Source organism: Dicentrarchus labrax, unplaced genomic scaffold (assembly GCF_905237075.1).
Source record: "Dicentrarchus labrax unplaced genomic scaffold, dlabrax2021, whole genome shotgun sequence".
In the NCBI taxonomy this organism is placed as follows: Eukaryota; Metazoa; Chordata; class Actinopteri; family Moronidae; genus Dicentrarchus; species Dicentrarchus labrax.
Window position 1 is genome coordinate 11,012,361 of NW_026136717.1, and position 18,650 is coordinate 11,031,010.

General features: G+C 40.3%; 1 protein-coding gene across 1 annotated transcript in view; it reads right to left on the minus strand.

Moving 5' to 3' along the window:
* LOC127379638 (glucosidase 2 subunit beta-like) overlaps positions 1-18,650 on the minus strand; it is a 120,561-nt gene that overhangs the window by 69,610 nt on the left and 32,301 nt on the right. The window contains exons 9-10 of the mRNA XM_051429522.1: positions 14,444-14,530; positions 3,152-3,221 (exon numbers count right to left, since the gene is read on the minus strand). Of these exons, the coding sequence (XP_051285482.1) occupies positions 3,152-3,221; positions 14,444-14,530 (157 nt within the window). The remainder of the gene's footprint in view (positions 1-3,151; positions 3,222-14,443; positions 14,531-18,650) is intronic.

Genomic DNA, 18,650 nt, shown 5'->3' on the forward strand with positions numbered 1-18,650 from the left:
TGGTGGCTGCCTTAGTGCATGCACTGTAGGTTGGCTTCCATGGTTGGGGATTGTCTCTCTCTCTCTCTCTCTCTCTCTCTCTCTCTTTCTCTCTCTCTCTCTCTCTCTCTCTCTCTCTCTCTCTCTCTCTCTCTCAGACTGAATCAGCAGGTCCCTTTGGTAAACAAGGCAGAGTGATTGTTGGATTTGCATATTCCTGAATAAATCATATTGCATTTCTGCGATAAGCAGCGCACAACTGTTTGGTAGCTTTCCTCCTCCTTTTCTTCCTCCTCTTTTCTTTCTACAGCATTCACGCATGCTGCCACGAATTAACCCTGATCATGAGGGACCACGGGCAAGTGAGAAAGTGCTGCTCAAAATTCATGTTTTTCGGCGGTAGGAGAAACCATGCCATTGGCCCCTGGTGGAGACCAGGCTGCCAACTACGTGGATGGTTAATCAGGCCTGATAATGATGCATGCCCATGTCCGCCACCAAGGACAAGGATGGCAGCCACGCTCAATGGTGGGAGATGGGGGTAGGAAGCCTGGGAGGAGAGGAGGTGGAGATTAAAGAGACTGAAGCTACAGAGAATTTAGATAGTTGAAGAGACTGAGGTGGAGGAGAAATAGGAAAATAAGTAGTGGAGGAGAGGAGAGGAGAGGAGGCGGACTCCCAAAGATGAGTCTATGAAGAAATGCAAAAGAAGTCCACTGGATCAGCTTATTCAATGTGGGTGCAAATTAGTATTTTGTGTGTGTGTATATGTGTGTATATGTGTGTATATGTACGCAGCCAGGCAGGCATATGGACATGTGTGCATATCCACATCAGTGTGTCTAATGGGGCTGGGGGATGTGGTTCTTAATATGAACGCATCTACACACTGTAGCCCCTTTTTAATTACAGCCCTGGCATGCTAAAGAAGCGTCCAGGAGAAAAAAAAAAAATCTTCCATTAAAGCCGCATGTAGGCCTCAGCCTCCCCCCCATCAGTTCAGCTGATGACTGCTTTTTTCCCTCTCCCCCTTATTCCCCTCACTTCCTTAGGAGAATTGGGCTGGTGGTATTTTGGCTGTGAAAAGGAAACCATCGGACGGCAGGGGCATGAATATTCCAAATGACTAATGTTGCACATGCTTATTTTTGACATATCTGGCTTCCGCAGGGAAATAAAACACTTCTAATGCAGGGGGACCATCTGTTATCTGTTGCTGGTGTTTCAGAGCAGGCGGGCTCGGTGTGCGCACACACACACTCGCTCACTCACGCAAAAAATACACACAGGCGCACAGACACGCACATACGCACACAGGCAGACAGATCGACACATTCTCACACAGCGGGAGGCGTACATAGACAGCGAGACACATGCGCACACACATGTACTAACAGCTGAATCCGTTGGGAGCATGCACAACAGACAGGCTCTAAACTCCTATACAAATTGAACACTCTTTTTTTAATTCAGTGTGTTTGTCAAATGCGCTGTAAATCTCGAGCTGTAGGGCGACAGGGAAAGGCACACACTTTTTATGTTAGCCATAAATACCTGGGCCTGTCTCCTCGCAGCAGCTGGAGCGGGATAATATGCTCGTGGTGTGAAAGGGGGAATAAACTAGCTGCATCACCTTGAAAAACAAAACATGAGACACACGCAAGCAGCATTCCACATCAGCCACACATCCACACTAGGTGCATTCTCACTTAGATTTGTTTGGAAGTATGGCCAAAGGGATGGATGTATGGTAAACAAAGCTCTCCTATGCACGGATAATCTGTTTGTTATTTTCAGACAATAGCCGAGCTTCTAGGTATGCCAGAATACTTCCATTCAAGCAACAGAATATTTTGGATTGCAAAATTTGCTGTAGAGTTTCCTTTTAACTACCGTGCCAGTATATTTCAGTACCACAAATTATGTTTTCAAAAAATTCCTGGGGATACCATGTCCCAAAATTGATGTAACAATCATGAATCAGCTGTAGCAATAGCCTATGCAGCAGTATACCAATAACATGGAATACTGTGGTATGAAAATTGACAGTTATAATATAAATATAAAATATTATATTGTATTATTGTATTGCATATTGTAAATTTTGTGAAAAGTGTTTCTTTTAAGGGTCATTGCAACTTATAATCACTATATTTATGCAATATCGTTAGATCGTGAAACCGCAATATTTTCTGAGGCGGCTATTGTACCGTGACAATCTCAAACCGTTGCAACCATTGTCTAATTCATATATACATATTTATTTATATTTACATATATGATTTGTTAAAACCACTATTTATACATACACTTTTGACTTTGGCATCACCAGTGACCACCACCTGCCACTTACAACACATTTCATCATTCAGTCTTCAATTTCTTCTTTGAAAATATAACGCCCTTCCTACGTTACTAATATCTTCTTTATGTTTCATATTGAATTTTCTTACTGTCAGTGAAAGGTAGTCACAATATGAAAACAGAGGGAAAAATAATTGAAACCTTTTTGGCACATCTACATGACAAATTATTTAAATGACTACTTGGAAATCAGATTGTCATTATTTGTAAAACAATGAGGGAGGAAGCAAAGAGCATCAAAATTATGCACATATAATCAATTATGAAGCATTTGACTGAATAAAAAAAGATTTTCGGAGGACTGAAAAATCTGTTACGACCAATTCTCTATCTTTAATCCTTGTCACACACTATTGCTGCTCTATATTTGCATGTAGCCGTTTCGTACCTCAAAGTAAAAACTATAATGTTTGTGCGACAGGACTACACTCTCCCTTAGGTGAGTCATTTTTGTGTTCCACCCCCAGCCTTTATTTTGAAGGAAGCACTGCAAATTGTCTACACAATTATACACACGTTCTAGTTGATCCATTGTGGGTAGCTTGATATAATCATAAGCAACTAGTATCAGGATAAATAAACACACCACCCTCTTAGCTCTTGTGTTAAGGGCATTAAGCTAACTTTGGGCTTTATTAAAATTTATGACACAATAAAAAGATTCTTTTAATTCCAGAAATTAACTAATGCTTGTATTAATATTTCCACACACATGCATGTAAATTAATTTTATGTGCAGGAATTTTCTGTAGAGACCACAGGAGGAGTAGGGGGTAGAAAGGGACGGTGAGAAGGTTTAATAACTTACCTCTGTCAACTGCCTTCAAGTGAGGATCTTCACCCACAATACTGCCTGGTGCACCTTGTGTGTCTTTGATCTACAAGCACATAATGGAAGCAGACAGGGACAGAAAACAAGGTCAAAGATCTATACACTTATAAGACCTTGGGTATCACCTGCATTAATGTATAAAGCCCCAACAAAAGCTTTTGTGTATGTGTTTGTGTGTTGTGTGTGTGTGTGTGTGTGTGTGTGTGTGTGTGTGTGTGTGTGTGTGTGTGTGTGTGTGAGAGAATGAGAAAGTGATTTTAAAAGATCATTTCAGCTCCAAGTCCATGACTCTAATATGCACCTCCCAGCAGACACTGTGCGCTTGATGTTGCAAAATACAAGGTTCCTTTCTGTGCTCTAGGAGGCTCCCAGGAGCCTCTGAAAGACAGTTTAATGATGAAAGACAACATGCCTGGATGCTAGTGTTCTGTTTTAGGTCACAGGAGAAAAACAGGCAGAGCCAAAACAATTTCAGGTTTTTAATTTTCTTTTTTAAGATGCCACATTCATTTAGAAAGAGCCAAGTCACGTTGCGGATCCTCACCTCGCGGAAGGTTTTCAGGAGATAATCGCTAAATCCTTCCTAGAGTAAATATTGTTGATTGCTGAGCTGTGGCGGTAAAATATTGATATACCGAATATCAAAATATTGACATTTATCTCTAGCTGAGAATCTACCTGAGGTTAGGAAAATGTGTGTTGTTACAGCTGTGCTATATTCTGTTGTTGATGCTTGTAGGCATTATGAAATTAAAAAGAATAAAAATATTGTGCAAAACATAAATTCTTTCCAGAGTGTTCAGGATTCTGAGGAGGACTAAAAATGACAAGATTCCCACATATGGGGCCGAGGAAATATGGGTCTGATTTGATGACTTGTCGCATGCTGCATGCTGACATTTTTTCCTTCACTGGAAACCAGACTGTAAACTCAACTGTGCAAGTGGGAGACGTCGCCAAATGCAATGTGACTCACCACCTCTGAGGAGAACAAAAACCTGCTTAAGAACATTGTGACATTGCATGCAGTATTATTTGCGGTTCAGAATATTTTGACAGATTGGACTGAATACAAATGTAAAAACTGTCATGCCCCCCCAAAAAAAAAAAAAAACACCCATATGAAAACATGTCAGAGTTACTGGTAGAAAAATCTTTTAAGATAATAATCCACAAATATTATTCCCATGAAGCCGTGTCAGCTCATGTTAGACATCTGGGAGGGATTTTCTATTGGTCCTAAAATTGGTGTATTGATCCCAGCTCTGTGTTATTGATAGTTTTCCCTATAACATCTCGGTTGTAGTAATTTGGCCTGTCTTAAAAGGAAAACACTGAAACAGCTGATGAAAATCTATAGTCCAGTTCATTATCTAAATACAAAATGATTACAACGAGATGAAACACTTTAACATGTTAAGAGTATTGCAAATATTTCAGACTTAGCCAACATAATTCAAAATAACCTGTCTCTAACAGTTTAACGGTAGGTGAAAGTCCTCTGAAAATTTATACTTTTTCAGTTTTCAGAAATAACGAGATCATACTGCTAGGAATTACTTTAAGATTGATTTGATGATTTCCCATATTCGTCAGCAAGCAGTGAAAAAGCAAATATTGGGGTGTTATGTACTAACCTCCTGGAGTTTTGTCCCACAGGCGCGTCACAAATAGTCAAAAAGATTTGGGTTTGTTTACATTAAAAGGTCCAGTGTGCAACATTTAGGAAGATCTATTGGCAGAAATAGAATATAATATTCATAGGTATATTTTAATTAGCGTATTATCACCTGAAAATAGAAGTTGTTGTGTTTTTGTTACATTAAATTTAGTTTTTATCCATAAGCGCCGAGAACGTGACGAGCACGCTTCGGTCTACTACTCTGTTTACTTCCCCCTGACATTTTGTTCACTATAAAGTTATTAAAGCACAATAAAACTCTCTGAGCAAACTCGTTACCTCGTTAGCTTAGCTAGGCAACTAACAGGATATATATTTTACCATCAACTCCTATGTCTTAATTGTCTGAAAACCATTGCTCTTTCGTGGACAGATTCTCTGATTGTGGCAATTTCATTGGAATGACTGTGCAGTGGAATTTTGCCATTTTCAAACCTTTATGTATGTATGCTTGCTATGCTTGCTATGCATGCTTGCTTGCTTTACATAAAATACTAGTCCAGTATGCTTGTGGAATCAGTAAACAACCCATGTCTTCTGAATATGGATACAGACCGACAACACATGTAGGCACTGAAAGTCTGAAGGATATGTCAAGGTATTTTTTGATTCTTATTCAATTTTTGATAGGAAATACACAGTCCATTTTTTTGGGGGGGTTAGCAATGGCTTTGATTCGCTATAAAAGTAGTAGTATCCTCATGACAATAGCCAATGCTCACCACGCTACAGTAGCCTGAACAAGATAAGTCTCAGGTACGCAATGTTGCACTGTGAGAGGCAGAAATAATGGATGCATCACTTCAAGCCCAGTCCTCTCAGTCTACCTATCTTTTCATGTCCACATCCTTCTCCGGTTCTTGTTTGTGTGTGAGAATGAGACACTGGCTAAGTAAAGCCTTCAAGCGGCCACATACGCTGCTTCAAGAAATCAGCACACAAAAACAGAGGCTTGCTCTTGAAAACTGTCTGTCTTTGAAGGATCTTTATTCTCCGTTCCCCAGTTGCTGGAGATGTGTGTAACAGCTTAGACATACAATGGGTGTACCTCGGGTATTTGTCCACCGAGAGCCCAGGCCCAGTAAATGAAAAGAAGGGCACACGTACCCAGGAAGTACCTAATTAATTGACTAGCAGATATTTTGGAATTTATAATCATCAAACAGACTTCATTTTGTTTCCCCACCACCATCCTCGCCAACCCATCTTCCCAGGCGACTTACTTAAGAGACTTATCTTATAAATACAGCCCTAATCAAAATAAATGACTAAAAGCTCTAAGGGAGTTGAAGGCTATACACATTTACATCAGAGGAACTGATGCAATTTAAATAGCCGCCTGTGCAGCGACTTAAGGTTCAAATCGCAGAGAATCCTAACTTATGTAATACTTTCAGTGTTTTGTTTTGTTTTGTTTTTTTTGCTCAGTTTGGCAGACCTATATTCATTACAGCCAAGTAGGAGAGACACAGCCTCCTTCTATGTGTGAGTTATGCTGAATTCCCTCAGCAGCATGCTCAGTTGGTGAGTGTCATATTTTACAGAAAATCTTTAATATGTAATGTGTCACATGCTTTTTGTCTCTTTGAATGCACTTAACGCATGTGTCCTCCGCATTTGTATACATTCAGACACTTTATGTAGTTACTGCTTTAGATTCTCTCCCCTCCTGTGCTGTGGGTAGACATTTCTTACAGAATGCAGCAGTGACTGATTTTAACCGATAGTAGCTCACAGGCTCTGTTATAGCCAGTCAGTGATGTCTAGCTAAGGTGAAACGTGAAGATGGATGGATCAAGTTTCCCGAGAGTCGAAGTTTTGATGGATATGTTACTGCCACAAAGCCCAATACACCAGATTGCACTCTGAAGCCACATCTCTCATTGTCCAACAGCTCTCTGTTAATTCAAAGAAAAGCTGCTACAGCTATTTGACACTCAAGTTTCAGCTGTACTAAAGTCAAATTTAGGGTCTGTGCGGAGACTGCAGTGTTCCATTGCAGTCTCTCTGCAGAGGCCCAGAGTTTAATGGTAAACGTGGAAGCAGCGTAATGTTTGCAGAGCTCCCAGAATCTCCTCAGCCTCGTGACACGGTTGCTAATGCGAACTGAACTTGACTGTGACATTTGTGGAAGCCTCTGCAGAGTTTAACTTTTGGACAGGAGTGCAGAGTGGAGGGTCGATGTGGACCCTGTGCAGACCTTTCGCAGGGCTCCCCACTCACCGCACCAACAAGTTCGCATACCTCGTTGGGGAAATGGGTTGTGTGTCAGTGCAGTGACTCATGAGCATTTCCTTACCTGCGAAAAGAACTAGGCAACTAAAATTACTTGGATATGGTTAGAGAAAGGCCGTGCCTTGCATGTCAGAGTTTACTTAAGTTCAACTCTTGTGTGTGTAATTTTGGGGAGAAACACATGGACAAACTAAACGTCCTGTCCCATCGGGTTTTATTTGGCCATTTTTGGCCATAAAGAAATAAATCTACCTACAATGCTAAGCCAGCAGCTTTGCTGGTGATAGCAAACAAATCGGTACACGCACTATTAAACAAATTATAAATACATTTTCCTCCGAGAAGCTTAAGTTTTTGTATTTGGAACCTATAGCTAGCCTTGCTAGGGAGACTCAAGTAGGGGAAAAGGTGCCAGGTAAGGATGCAACATCTGACACACATTTAAGTTGACTTTAATTGTGGTGTGTAATTGCTAAAAATTTTATAACTCGAGAATGTAAGAATCCGATTTGGCCTATAACAATGATAAAGGACGATGGATTCATTAATTTTTTCACTGTAAAACATTCCATAATTTTAATATAAACAGACCAATCATGCAGCCTTTTAGCAGTTTGATAAAACTGCTTCCTTTACCAACAACAAAAATTTGTAGTCTGTTTCTCCATTCTGTTTAAGTTGGCCATGTTCGAGGATCTGATGCTGGCAGCATTTAAGAGTAGATCAAGGCAGCACAGACAGTGTGTGGTGGCGTAAGCGTGCATATGTGTGCCTGAGAGACGGCGTGTGTGCTCTGTGAGAGGTAAAATAATGACAGGCGAGAACGGATGGCTGGTAACGCAGTGACGAGCAAAGCGCCTCATATTTTGGGCCTCAGGCTGGGCAGCTGTGAGAAACTTCTTCTCTCTTATCCCCTCTTCCCTTGGTTCCCTCCTCCACTCCTCCTACTCCTCTTTCCCCCCCTCTGTGGCACTGTTTAAACAGAGGACAAAGACGCCCTGAGTGTTTTTCCTTTTTCCGATCGCATACATGGCTGCTGGCGCTTTCCTCTTCTGTATCTCCAGCTTGCAGCCCGAGGAGTGACGAAGTGAGTCATGGTGGTTTTAACAAGTGAATCTTTTGATTAATTTTAATGGCACTTCCTAACAAAATCTTCCACTAGGAGAAGAGTTTCCTGTCTATTATTACATGTTGTCATGTTATACTTTCACACACGAGTCGAGATCATGTTCGACACCGAAAAAGATCACAACGGATACTGCATGACTGAATGAGTCATGTCTTCTACCATGTTTAGACTTTAAACAGCACTGACTGACTACAGTCAAAAGGCTACCTGTGATGAATGCTGTGTTTTTCAAAGTCTGTTTGAGAGCGTGTGTGTGTGTGTGTGTGTGTGTGTGTGTGTGTGTGTGTGTGTGTGTGTGTGTGTGTGTGTGTGTGAGTGAGTGAGTGAGTGAGTGAGAGAGAGAGAGAGAGAGAGAGATGAGCATGATGCTGGTTGTTGAAAACTACAGTCAGCTGTAAATTCATGGACATATGGCAGATTTATATGTGACTAACTTTGATGAAAACAAAATCTTATGAAAATGAGGGACACACACTTGCACAAACACATAGCATCTTTTATACATCACTGGCAGCCTCTGCTGCATCCTGGGACACCAGTTCAGACAGGAGTGAGAGCCAATTAAAGTTCTTTAATCTAGAAAAATGACATGCATTTCTCTTTATGCATGTATGCGAGTTGGATGGCTATCAACGGAGAGGAAAAACGGCAGCTTGCGTTCCGCCGTCACACTTTCAGGTCATGCCAGTTGGCTTCCCCCAACGTGTGACAGCGGTGAGATTCAGACAGAACAGGAACAACAAAAAGAGCAGGAAGGGGAGAACATGGCAGCCGAGGACTACCACTTCTACATCAAATGAATGTTGTCACAGCAGAGCAACCGAGCCGCCCCTGTTAACTGTGACACCATTCAGCTGCTCGTCACACTGAGCAAGGCAAGGTGGAAGCCTACTGTAAGTCAAGCAAGCGCGCTGTTTATTAAATAAGAGAGCGGGAGAGGAGGGAGAGGGCGGCGATGCAGTGGCGGCAGCGGCAAAGTGAGCATACTGTAGTGTTGTCAAATCTTCGTAAGTAGCACGGAAAGGCAGCGTTTTCTCATCCCTCCATGAAATTGAATGTTGGGGGAGGGAAATGAAGTGTGCCTTCCAATAACAGTAAAGGCAATCATTGAAGCTTGCACTTGAGAAATATGATATTGAGAGGCTGGCGCTGGAGTTTGAGTAGCGCTGAAAGAAACAACAAAAGTGATTATTTAGTGGTATTATTTTATGGTTGATACGGCATTTTTCTATAATGTGCCAGGCTGAGGTCAGCTTAAAAAGGTAACGGCAGATGGAATCATTCATCATGAAGTGGCGAGTGAAGCCACTTGAAGAAATAACAATCCTTTTTTACAAAGAGAACACTTCCCCTTTGATAATGTGATAATTCACTCATTAATGTAAACACAAAGTTGGCAACAGAAGCACAGTTAAGTTTCTTTATGATTTAAAAGGGTGTAATCATATCATTAAGTGCTATAAATGTTACAGTCTGTGCAAAAACAGATTTGTATCCATATGTTGGCATTTTAGCGAACAGTATCAGATGGATCGGCAGAAGTTCTGCAGTCATACTAAAATTTAAAGAAACAGCTAAATGATCAGCAGCCAGACTCTCTGGCCTGAAAAAACTGTTGTCTCTGACAGAAGGAAAACGGGAGGGGAAAAGGAGTAGGAGTGTCACGAAAGACAGACCAAACAGAAAGGCTGTCTCCTAGCGGACGCCGGCGTATGGGCCTGTCAGTCGTCATCGCGTGCCACTCTCCCTGCTCGACACAGTGAAACTGAGGCAATGTACCCCATGAAATATTCACCAAAGTTGTCTTTACTTAAAAGGGGAGAGCAAGGGGGAGGGAAAAAAAGTGCTGCGATAGATAAGACGGAGAGTACCCCAAATGCTCTTGATGTCAGGTTTGCTTAGGCCTCTTTACAATGGGGGGCGACAGGGAGACCAGCAGGGGGTCCATTAAATGTTCACACAAATGTACCCCTAACAGCGTGTCAGTCTCCAGAGCAAAAGCCCCCAATCTCCAAAAATACTCTGCTAATTCTGCTGCACACTCTGAATATCCAAAGCATGCTAGTACTGCTGACACTGCTGCTTCTTGCTTTTCCAAAGGATTTCTAAGTGTAAAGACAATTCTTTATTTTCATTGTTGATGCTTGAGGTGAATGTAGCATATTCTCACAATGCTTACAGTGCTGTTGTTGTCTTGTTACGGACAGTGAATTAATTGTTTTCAACCAGGAAACACTTTGACATTTGAAACTGAACTACTGTGTATTTACTGTCATTCACAACCAATGATATCTATTTGCAAATACCAGCCCACACCAATTCTGAACGCTGAGGCAGAGTGTGACAATCTAAAATCTTTTTGTGCTGATAGGAAAGTGGGAACAATTATGTATGTTTTCTTTCATAATTCAAAACTCCCAAATGCAAAAAATGGGGAATAAAATCAAGGAAATTCAGTGTAAGGGGTTTGGGTGGGCTTCACAGATCTCCTCAAATGTTGTTTACTGTAACTAAGGCCTGCAATAATCTGGCAACCCTTTGTCAAGGAAAAGGGAGGACAGGTTAAAGTCATATAAAATCTGAGAAAAGACTGAATAATTAGCTCCTAATTAGGCTGTTTGAGAGATGTAGTGATTCATTAGTAATGTTTGCTCTTGAAACAGAAACCACTGCCCATTTGGGCTGGCCATCGCATTTGTGACGGCCTCCGTTGCTGGGATAAAGTGTGGCATGAAAGTGTGGCATGAAAAAACACCATTAGCCGCTGCAGCTACCGTGCAAGGCTTCAACGTAAGACAATAAGTCCTTTGTATCTGTGTGAAAAGGTCAAATGTGTCACCTGTCTCAATGTAGCACAGTCTATAATACACTCATTTCCTAATCAGGTTTTTTTTTATTTAGGCATCTCGGTCGCATCATTTTCAGCCATATGTTCAGTTCACACCATTATTCGATTTAAGACTTAAGATACCCAAATAGCAGTGAAGAGGTACGGAAACTCAAACGCCTACGAGTGGTTGATGTGACGAGTATTGAAAAGTGTCGCACTGATGTTTAAGTGTCATACAGCAGCTGACATGTCTCCTACAGTAACAGAAGCAATGCTTAAGATTACATAACAAAAAATGCTTATCAAAACTTTTCAGGAGCTGGTTTGCGGTTGTTTTGCATACAATGATGAATAAATCAAATCCATCACAGCAGCGGAAAGCTGTAAAACATCCAATAAAAATCCAGTAAAACTTTTCCACACATAGATATATGTGATATATAAATATCAACAGAAGACAAAAAAAACCAACATATACGCAACAAACAACAGTAAAAGTACAGAAACTTGATCCATCCATCTTTACGTTTCATCTCAGCTAAAGTAACAGTGGTAGAGTCAAAAGCACATACATCATCATACCCTGTTTCTGCATTACATCGTTATATGGTATCTCTGAGTGCACTGAACAACAACCAGCCTATCTATACCTAATCTAGAAACACAAGAAAGAGCTTTTGTGTGTCGCAAATTGTCATATTTAAAGATACAATGGCAGTCTGAAGGATGTCCAAACAACCAAGCTTTTCAGTGCCTTTCAGCCTTTACTTGCTCTATAGCCAGGCCCATAAATCAATAAAAGACTAACCAGTATAGGACTAAAAAAACACATCACACACACAACACTTGTCATCTTCAACACTGTGAGGTTCACAGAAAATCAACATCTATGTACATGTAGGGTCATATTTGGACACATGTCAAGCCTTTCAATGCCTATACTTGCTTGAAATATGACTGGATAATGGTCAAACGTATAGACTGGGTTGAATGAAAAGAGATTTTTTTTTAATGTAGAGTTTTTTTCACTTATTTTCTAATCTTTAGGTTTGCTACTTTGTGAAAGCTAACTGAAATCCTTGGGAAAATAAAGAATAAATAAACATATACAGTAAAAGCTGATTTACAGCAAGTCTTAAAGGCGAATCAACATTTCTTTGAAGCATTTTAGTCTTCTCTAATCTTACAGACAGCCGTCTGTTGCTCCAAATGTATCAATCCCCACTGACTTCACTTCTGTGTGGATTTCAGGTTAGTCCTGACCTTCGGGAGGAACCTTAAAGACCAATGGCTACGTTATGAGCACCTTGTTCTCTTTCTATATATATATTTATGTAACATTAATGCATTGAGCTGGTTTGCATATTTTAATAAATTAAAAATGGTTTAAAGGTGCTTATATTCACTATCATGTTGGCAATGATGTCAACATATTTTAAATGATACCCTGCCCTAATTGTGCCAGGGCAAAAATAAAATCTAGAAAGGTACTTTACACTCTTACTCTTACAACTTGCTAAGCTTTTATTGCCTTTTGTTTGATAGAAGCAGCTTGAAAAGAGAAAGCAAAGTGGGAAGAGAGAGGGGATGACATGCAGCAAAGGGCCATGGGTTGGAATCGAACCCAGGCCACTGCGGTAAGGACTCAGCCTTTGTACACAGGGCACACGCTCTACCAGGTGAGCTACCAGGGAGCTCAAGGGCTCTAAAAATAACAAGAGTGAGGCTGCATTTTGGATGCCGATTTATTTTTGAGACTTCCTTGGCTTCATCGAAAAAGAGAGCATGGTGAGAAAAGAGGCAGTTTTGGTGATTGAGACCAGTGCTGCGACTGCTAACAATAACAGTGCTAATAAAATCATTCCATTTCAAGTCCATATGTATTTCATTGGTGTTTTCGTGAAAAGCCGGGGGGCAGGAGTTTGCCTTATAATTCACATTCTATGTTGGAGCTACACTAAAAGAAGCCAGGCGGATGGTGAAATCTAATCTGAACCCCAATGTTTTTTTGTCTATGGAAATGACGAGCTTCTTATCGGCAGAGTGGGTTATTTGAGCAGATCCTCGCTGTGGCTTAGCGAAGGGACTCAATCACTGCTGCCCGGCGATAGGCCTCACTTTCGTCCTCTCCCTCTCTCATCTTTTTATCTGGAGAAGCGGAAATGAAAGGATGGTATCTCGCACTCTCCGCGTCCTCAGTTCAGAAGATGGAGAGAGGCACGGACATTTTCTTTTAGGCCTTAGCTGTCAGATGAAAACGTGCAGTTTATAAACCTGTGCTGAGAAAGAAGTATGTTGGCAGTTTAGGGGGCTCTAAATTAACACGGACTCAAGAATGGAAGGTGTTATGAGGTTATTTGTGTTGTGGCTGTCAAGATAGGATAGAACCGTGAGATAAATCTAATCACACCGTGGTAACTAGAAGAACATCACTGCATCAAGTCACCAGCGGCTACATTTACAACTCTGGAGTAATCAAGCTTTTGCACATTTCAGTTAAAGAAATACAATTTCTCCTCATTTTGTGCTTATCGTCTAGATATTCTCTTGTCTCTGTATTGTTCCTGGAGGTTATTGCACACAGTCAGTAAAGATACCAGTGCTTTATTTTCCCCATTTACATCTATCTAGCCATTGTTAGGAAGTTGTTTTCAGCAGCTCTGTGAGGTTGCACTAGGCGCAGTGTTGCTTTGAGGTAAATGGTATAGTGTTATTGGTTTTACTATCTTAGTTTAATGTGTTAGGCTGATAACATTTGCTAACTAGCGCTACACACAAAGTATAGCTGAGGTTAGTGGGAATGTCATTAGTTTTGCAGATATTTGGTCATAAACCAAAGTATTGGACAAATTAATCTTTTACCACAGCGACGGCACTAGATTAAGCCATATTTCATTCAATACCACAAATATCAACTTCATGGTGGTGCTAGAGGAAATGTCAAGGGATCACCAAATTAATTAAATTTCCTCCTCTGGGTAACATGGATATCTGTACCAAATTTCATGGCAATCCACCCAATAGTTATTGAGACATTTCAGTCTGGAGCAAAGTGGTGGACCAAGGGACTGATTCTACAGAGCCATGTTGCTAGCATGGATAAAAATACATACACATTAGTAAAATTAAAATCAGTGACACGAACATGTACAGACAACACCGCTGCACATTCGTGGGGAGGGATGCTCCAACATCCACAAGAACTACAAGTAGCTACTACTGAATGTCACCCATGTCCCCACCCAACAGTCAATTTTTCTCTGACAATTTCTGGTGAAACTGGGAACTAATCCAAGGAATGAAGGAATCAAGGAGTGAATGACAGTTAGAAGAAATGAAAATACAAACAAAAGAGGGGAGAGAGAACGGGAAATAAAGCATGATGGTGCTCACCTTGACACTGTCTCCTTTTATCAGGATGTCCCACAGTGTGTGCTGAAACTTGGTGAGATCCATCTGATGGCCTCCTCCCAACAAAGCCTGTGGGGGGGGGGTTAAGAGGTAAGAGTCATTTTCAAAGGCTTGTAAATCACAGTATGACAAACACTGTAACTGAGCAGTTGAAAACAATCAGTTTTATAGTCAAAAGCATACAAACACGTTCAATGTGCCAACACAGTGTATGTAATCAAACATGGACCGAAAAATTGTCTTAACAGGCACTCAACACGCAACGCTTTCCTTCTCTTGTAAATTCTTAATACAGCCCAATACACGACCTGCGCCACGAGTGTACACATCTTCTCTAAAGCACATATACATTCTGACACATATCTTAGGATGCACACAATCTCGCATCCATTGCAGAGTGCCTGCTGGCCCCACAGGTATGAGCTTATAAAAAGTGCATTACATAACTGATAGTAAACTGCACACCATCCATCTCCCATTCAGCTCACCTCCCAATAATCCCCACTGCCATATCTGCTTATCTATTCAAGTCACTCTCTCATTAAATCAGCTTTTACAGCCAAACGGAAGAAGTTTACTGCTTATAGAAGTCAAATACCATTAATCACGGAGAAGGCTGTAGTTATACAGATAAACTGCATGTTTTAATTCACTGGAGGACAAACACATCATTCCTCCTATCTGAATAAACTCCTGCAGAAAAAAAGGGGGGGGGATTGACAAGAGAATTAATCTGCTGTCTTTTGCCTGCTGAAATGGAAGTCAGTGAGGCGGTGCGTACCAGTGGATGCCCATCAGTCACAGGACCTTGTGCAAGGCCTGAAAGAGCCGAATGTGATGCTGCCACACATTGGGAGGTAAGGGATGGGGACGGAGGGGTGGAAGGTGGTGCAGCTTTCAGTGTTTATTCATCTGAAACAGTGTCCCCTGGAAGCCATTTTGGCAGCGATGTATCACAGCAGGCACTGACCTTTAGATACTACGCACAATTAAGCTAAGCTAATAAACACGACTGTGGATTTGGACATTTGGACTGGAAGGCAGGTGCTGTGAAAAGTTCTTTTGTGCTTAGGTAGCCTTTTCAAAGCCAAATTGAAATGTGTTTGTTTGAAATGCATACAAATCATGCTGCATGCACCAAGAGAGGAAATGAGCTGAATGCAAGTTTTGTTTGAGGCTGAAGTTCACAGTTTGTTATGCAGTATTCAGTCTTTATCTTTTGTTACTGGTGACATGCTCTTTGTATCTTGAGTTCGACCTTTGCTGAGGAATAAGCAAAACTGTGGCTAGAACTGGAAAGTATTACTCCATTAATCCATTAGTAGATCAACAAATAATTTAATCTGCAACAGTTTTCATTAGCACTATCATTTAAGTAATTTAATAAGCAAAAATGACAACTTTTTACAACTACTACAATTACAACTGTAATGAGCTTCAACCTTGTCCATGTTAATTTACTGAAATATAAAAACTAAACTATGTCTGGCTAACAACAAAGAAACCAGGTGTTGTCTTCAGTCTAAAATGCTACAATTGTGGGTGAAAAAAAGAAAAGAAAGTAAAAAATACCTTCAAAATTGTCAGAGCCGTAGCCAAATTGTAACTTTAAGTAATCTTATATAAACTCTTGCAGTTAAATTGCACATTAAGCATGAATCACTTTTACGCAGCAGTACACGTAGTCTGTAAACTGTATCTGAACTTCAATTGAGATCTGTGAAAATTTACCAACACTTTTGACAAATAAGCTCTATAGTTGATTTAGCCAAACGAACACGAGGGCTGATAAAACAGTATGCAAAGATATTGCCTTACAGGGAGAGAGAGGGGGATGAGAGGAAAGATCAAATAACATTGTTACATACGGCGTTATGTTATTTGATAGATCCAGCTGGTCCCAGAAGCACAGTTCTACAAATACCACTTATATCCACCTGGCAAGAGAATATTGGGTTTCTAGTCGGAGTTATGAAATGCATCACCTTGCAAATATGTGGAAACAGCACAAACAAAAAGATGAGACATTTATTACCATGAACCCACACAACTGAAAATATTACCACTCCCACACAGTATTAAAGCACATACAGCATGTGTGCATACTGAACGTACACAGAAAGTCACATATGTAATAAAGCTGCCAGCTACTTATGTCATTTTGCCTCATCTAAGCATCTCTTGTCACTCAATTTGTGCTTTTATCCTTCGCTCTGTCAAGTACCCGGCGACAAATACAGCAGCATGGCATGCTGTTCAGATAGAAAAGTACTCGCTAGTGATCCCCTTTCAGGCCCTTTGACAGATGAGGACGGAAACATCGACCAAAATAATAGAAGTCAGAGGCAGATTTCCCAAGGTAGCAAGAACACTGGTCATCTTAGCTGATACTGAATGGTACATACAATCCTCCCGGGTCCAGGGGTCCAATTTGAAGCCCAGATGGTTTTCACTGAAACCTTCCCTGGTAATTTCAGCTAGGACCATTCTGGAACAAGTGAGCCTCAACTCTCGAGTTTAATTTGGTGATCAGAGATTATTCAGGCAAACCTGGAGTGATTGCTTCACACTACTCTGTGGAATTACGCTATTCTTCTACCCCAGCAGTGGAAAACTATATTTCAGGCTATGAGAAATAACCATAGTCATGTGAGAGATACAGGTAAAATGCCCCATATTTGTAGCAAATATTAACAATTTGTCAAAAAAACAAGAAAAGGAACATAATACCACATGAGTGAGGAGATGGCAGGCTATTGCTGACAGTATAAGATAAGTATTAAAATGTAACTGGTACAAGTGGGCTTTTTTACAAACCAAATGCATGTTTACAGTAGTTGTGACTATGCATTAATTGATACATCCCTGGAGCTGATAAACCACATAATAATCTTGCAATGTACCAGCCTGATCAGGCCACCTGAGGCAAAGTAATTAGGTAAAGCAAAATCAAACGTAATACTCTAAAGCTTTTTGGCTAACTTCAGTTCTATCTACTGAGGCATAATCTTAAAAGGGAAAAACTGACGCAGTTGAGCTTTCAGCTTATTCATGTCATTCCTTTGCTTGTATATATCTTAGCGTTTTGTATGCCAGTTTCAGTCAAAAAAACTAATTCAGTGTTTTTAGACTCAGATTCAGCTTGAACTTCAACAGAGACTTTGCTTGGGCTATAGGAATACATGCTTTTCAGTTAACAGCCTTGCCTTTTGACTTTCTGAGGTATACCACTGTGGAACAGTAGTAAGTAAAGAATTAGTTAATTTATCAATTAGCCAGTTGGCAGGAAACTAATCGGAACAAACTCAGCTCAAGTTGATAATCGAGCAAAAATGCTGAATATTTACTGGCTCCCTTTCCTCAAATGTGTGGTTGCTGCATTTCTGTGTTTCATATCCCTGTAAACTGAATATCTTTGGGTTCTGAATTGTTGTATTTCCTGACATTGTAGACTAAAAGATTCATGGATTCATTAAAAACTGAATTTGACAGATTAGTTAAATGATAAAAACAAATCCATCTATCATCACATTCATTCACACATTGTCTTATTTTAGACACATTAAAGTGACCCCAGAAAAATAATATGCATAGTGAAGGAAGTAAATCATGGAGTAAAGATGTTGTTTTCACAGTAAGTCCACTAGAGCTGCAACAATCGGCAACAATTTTGATCAAATCTAATAATTGTTTTAAGTAATTTCTGAAACAAAAATGGAAATTTAACTGATTTCAGCTTCTCAAATGTGATTACTTTCTGGTTTTCTTACACTCCTGTGATTGGAAAAAACAAGACATCTGTTACATGGGCTGTTTGAACTATAGTGATGTGTATTTTTCACTAGACCAAACAATTACTTGAGAAAATAATCAGTAGATTAATCAATAATGAAAAGTTTACAGTGTCATAATGAACAAACCTTTAAACTTAAAGGCTACAGAAAAATAGGTTTCATAAATGACGGTGGTCACTGTGGCATTTATTTATCTGTAGAAATGTATCACCATAAGCTCTAACTTAATTTAAACAGCCCACCCATGTGCAGAATTACACCATGCCTATTTCCAGCAAAACTCGATTTCAGCCTTTGATTATGTAAAAATCAGGTGATGTCGTTAGATTCTTTAACCATGCATTAGCAACAGGGCCTATTTTCTTAAGATTAAAGCAAGAAGACAGGCAGATGGA